Source organism: Macadamia integrifolia, unplaced genomic scaffold, assembly GCF_013358625.1.
Source record: "Macadamia integrifolia cultivar HAES 741 unplaced genomic scaffold, SCU_Mint_v3 scaffold530, whole genome shotgun sequence".
In the NCBI taxonomy this organism is placed as follows: Eukaryota; Viridiplantae; Streptophyta; class Magnoliopsida; order Proteales; family Proteaceae; genus Macadamia; species Macadamia integrifolia.
In genome coordinates, this window is record NW_024870474.1 from 244383 (window position 1) to 249031 (window position 4649).

General features: G+C 40.5%; 1 protein-coding gene across 1 annotated transcript; it reads left to right on the top strand.

Moving 5' to 3' along the window:
• Positions 1-1222: 1222 nt before the first annotated feature.
• LOC122069071 (cytochrome P450 94A2-like) lies at positions 1223-3277 on the top strand. The gene has a single exon (XM_042633016.1). It carries the CDS (start codon positions 1223-1225, stop codon positions 2741-2743), a length of 1521 nt encoding a protein of 506 aa, XP_042488950.1. The 3' UTR covers positions 2744-3277.
• Positions 3278-4649: the final 1372 nt, after the last annotated feature.

The window sequence follows — 4649 nt, forward strand, 5'->3', positions numbered from 1 at the left end:
AAAAAACGAAAAAAGCAAAATAAAACAAACACTCCTTTCTGAAACTGCCCCATTGCCCAGAGATTTCAATCCAAAAGTAGACACGTCAATTGCTCTCACAATCTTCATGAGATTCTCTTTCTTCTCGAGTCTGCACTCTGCACCCTTGACGTGGGAAATTTTAATCCATATATGCAAAATATAAATTTGTGTTGTTTGAAGTTGAAGGATTACGAGTCCGTCAACTTGTTCTTTCGTTTTGCCACTTCATGCCTTCGTTGGTGATCTCCCTTCTTCTAGGTTTATTTTTCTGTAATTTCTTTTCTTTCATCCACCTTCTACGGACTCTCCCTTTCTCTCATTTTCTGCTTTTAATGCGGCGGTGATTATTGTGACCCCACGATAGTCTCAACCTTATCTTTTGATGCCACGGACAGAAAGTTTGTGAGTTGCATAACCCTAATAAAAATCTTATATTGTGTTTATATTGTGTTTGATATGTATTCTTGGAATGAATTTTTGAGGTTAATGTAATTTAAGATGACAAAAATATTTTTTTCCCTTTTAATTAGAAGAAAAAAAATCACAAAAAAGGCAAACCCCTAGATTGGGGAAGGGGGAGCCAAAGAAACATCCAACCAAATGGGAGATATATCTAAACAAAGAGGAAGGGGACGGAACAGACATAAAAATAGGGGTGAGAGAAAGTTACCTTGCTGGTGTTGGTGCTGGTGCTGGTACAAACTAGCTAACAAGCCAATGGAAGGACATGCGGGAGCATATGTACCATGGGGTAACATGGTCTCTGCACACCCATTGGGTCTAGACGTATACTTATGCCAACGGATAGCATAAAATAAATGCTTTTATCATTGCCCAGATGGTAAGGGGAATTAGGGATTGTGTCGATTGGTGCACGATTCAGGTTCAATTTTTTATCTGTGCATCTTCGATTTAAGTGGAGACCATGATGGTGGGTTGCTGTATTAGTCTCCTCGAGAATTAGTCTAGGTGCACGTAAACTGAGCTGAAAACTTTGGTTAAAGAAAAAAAATCATTATACATTGACCAATAATGGATTCCAAGAACTTTCTGGAAAAAAAAATAAAAGTAAAAATTCCAAGAACGCATAGTAAAGACAACCCTAAGTTACTTCTCTCTTTCAAGTTTCACCTTGACTTCGTCAAAGGGTTTTCCTTATAAGTACAGTCACCCTGCCTCTTGTTTTCGTATCAAATTCATTATGTCACAGATCGAGTTCTTAACCCCTCTTCTCCTCTTCATCCTCCCATTCTTCTTCCTCTTTTTCTTCATCAAAACCTGTCTCACTTGTAACTCGAGCAACAAAGAGCCAAGGTCCTACCCAGTGCTGGGCTCCATACTCACTCTATTGGCCAATCGAGAGAGAATAAACCAATGGGTTGTAGAGCTTCTTCATCAACACACACCCCATGCAAATGGAACCATTATCCTTCATCTCTCCATGGGCCTTCGCCAAGTCATAACCACTAATCCAGCTAACGTCGAACACATCCTCAAGACCCAATTCTACCTCTATCCCAAAGGTGACTTCTTTAGACACACCCTCTCGGATTTCCTTGGTAATGGCATATTCAATGTTGATGGTGAGAACTGGAGGTTTCAAAGACAACTTTTCAGCCATGAGTTCAACACCAAATCACTCCGGAAGTTTGTTAAGACAGTAGTCGGAAATGAGCTCTCCGATTGCCTCCTTCCTCTTCTCTCTCAGGCCGCCGCCGAAAACACGGTGTTTGATCTGCAAGACATCCTCCAAAGGTTTGCATTTGATAACATCTGCAAGATTGCTTTTGGGTTCGACCCAGAATGCCTATCTCCATCATTCCCACAACCAAAATCAGAATTTGCTGAGGCTTTTGAAGAAGCTACACGATTAAGTAGTGAGCGGTTCACTTCAATGTTCACTCTAATATGGAAGCTAAAACGAGCACTCAATATTGGTTCAGAAAGACGGCTACGTTTAGCAATTTCGCAGGTTCGAGAATTCGCAACAAAGATCATCGAAGAAAAGAAACAAGAACACAAAGGGAAAGACCTCCTGTCAAGAATCTTGAATTCCGGTCATTTAGATGAAGGTTTTGTTACAGATACGGTCATCAGCTTTATGTTAGCCGGTCGGGATACAACATCGGCGGCCTTGACATGGTTCTTCTGGTTAGTTTCTTGTAACTCGCACGTAGAAGAGGAGATATTGAAGGAGATAATGGATAAGCCAAAGAATCTTTTTGATTATGACGAGGTGAAGGACATGGTATACACACATGCATCACTGTGTGAGAGCATGAGATTGTATCCACCTATACCAAGCGACACCAAGTTTGCAGTAAGCGACGATGTCCTGCCAGACGGGACAGTTGTGAAGAAAGGAATGGAAGTGACTTACCATCCTTATGCGATGGGGAGGATGGAGGTGCTGTGGGGGAAAAACTGGTCAGAGTTTTGGCCAGAGAGGTGGTTGGAGAGGGAGGAGAGCATGGAAAAATGGAGGTTTGTGGGGAGGGACCCATACACATACCCAGTGTTCCAAGCAGGGCCAAGAGTATGCTTGGGGAAGGAAATGGCTTTCTTGCAAATGAAAAGCATAGTTGCTGGGGTAATGCGAGAGTATCAGGTGGTACCTGCCGAGATGGGGTTTGAGCCGGTCTTCACTTCTTTCCTGACCTCCAAAATGAAAGGAGGGTTTCATGTCACAATTAAGAAGAGGAGCGTAGGCAGTGGCCAGTGAGTACCATGTATGGTTCAAGTAGGGGTTGGGCTACTCTGTAGTGCACTACGTATAGCAGATCCAAGGTTTGGGAGTCCTCAAGCATGTTGCCCAAGACATGGATGTGCAGCACAAGGTGCTCCGGGCCCTTGAATCTATGCTACACGGCATGTCACATGACTGAAGATCCCCATCCTTCAAGTAAACAGTGGCCCCTATATGTATCTGTATTAAGAATAGAAGAGAAAAAAGAAGAAGAATTTAAGTCCAATGTAATCTCTTGTGGTGAGTGAATCCCACTTTTGGGTTGGGTGAGTGTCCATTTGAGTTTGAGGTCCTTTTGTAGTAAACGAGTCTCACTCTTGGCTGAGTGAGTTCCCATTTGAGTTTGAGGTTCACTTGTCGTTGAGTGAGTTCCATATTTGTATTGAATAAGTGCCCAAATTGCCCTAAAGTTAAGTAGGAACCCTTAAGTTAAGTGGTCTGCTCTGACTCTTGTCATTTTGTACTTCGTTTTTTATTTTTAGCAATAAAACTCTTCTATATTTTTTAGTTAGTTGCAGCAGGTATCAATCAACCGGCATCCTATGGAGTTGGAAAGAAGCATAGATTTCTTAAAATATATGATTTGCTGGAGTTTTTGATTAAATAAACTTGAGGATGAGGACCTCGTTACAAGAGATAAATTTAATTGATGGAAAAAAGAAAAATATCCAAAATAAATAAATAAAGAAATAAAGATAAACAAAGATAACCACCAATTCAATAGAGTATTAGAGGGTACAAAAAATCAATTGATATTGAAGTCAGCTGGTGCCGAATCCTTGAATCAGAACGATTCACCCGATCTGATTTCGATTACTAAAGCCAGGGTGAGTGGTGAGTGGTGAGTGGAAGGCAATGTTATGGAATCATCATTTTCCAATACATACAATACCATCATCTTATAGATTTCAAGAGAGGAGCATCTGCAATTACGTGATGTACTGCTGCTTACTTGACATGTGTTAAAGAGATGAATAAAAAATTGAGTTTGGATCCATTGTACATATGTTCACCTAGACGTACATGTGAGGATCCAACATATGTCCCAATTTTTATCATTTCAAGGATGAAGAGGTATATATATAGAAGCAAAAGGAACAAGTGTTAGATCCTCACATGCACGTCCATGTGAACATACGTGCGCACGTCCATGTGAACATATGTGCAGTTGATGCAAATTCCATGGTTTGCGTGGCAAGAGTGGGTCTCTCTTCAAGATTTCTTATCAAATATTGAATGGAAGATTTCCCAGTGCTTTTGGTAAGCGAATAGTATTGCAGACTATCTTGCAAAGTCTGTGGCAAAGTTAGAAACTTCAGTGGTGCCCAGCTCCTGGCAATCACAGGTGCAAGATGATTTAAGAGATGATGCCAATAGAAGACCAAGGTTTCACTACTGCTAAAGCTAATGCTTTATAATTTTCTCTTGTTCTGATTCTGTCTCCTGTTGATGGCAATGCCGAAGGTGGGAGTCAGATCCAGTTGAGTCTTTTTTTAGTTTTGTTGCTCAATTTTTGTTCCCCTTTTCTCTGTACATTCCATTTTTTTCTAATACAATGATCTTAGTGAAAAAAAGAAAAAGAAAAGTGAGACCTATATCCCTATCCCCTTGGCACAAGTCAAATAAATAACATACTTGACGTGAATAATCCCCGAACTCCAGGTTTCTTGTATGCTAGTTGTTTGGAATGATTTTCCTTTTCATAAAAACCTTGAATGTTGGTATTAATTACTTCAATAGTAGCTTTAGCTTTACCACAAATACTTACCGCAACACTCAGCTGTGGTTGGTGTTTCAAGGACAACACTGGCAAAGCCAAATAGTACTAGAAACCACGGCTCTTCAATATGGTAGTCCTTTGTATACTACACATAGGGTAATA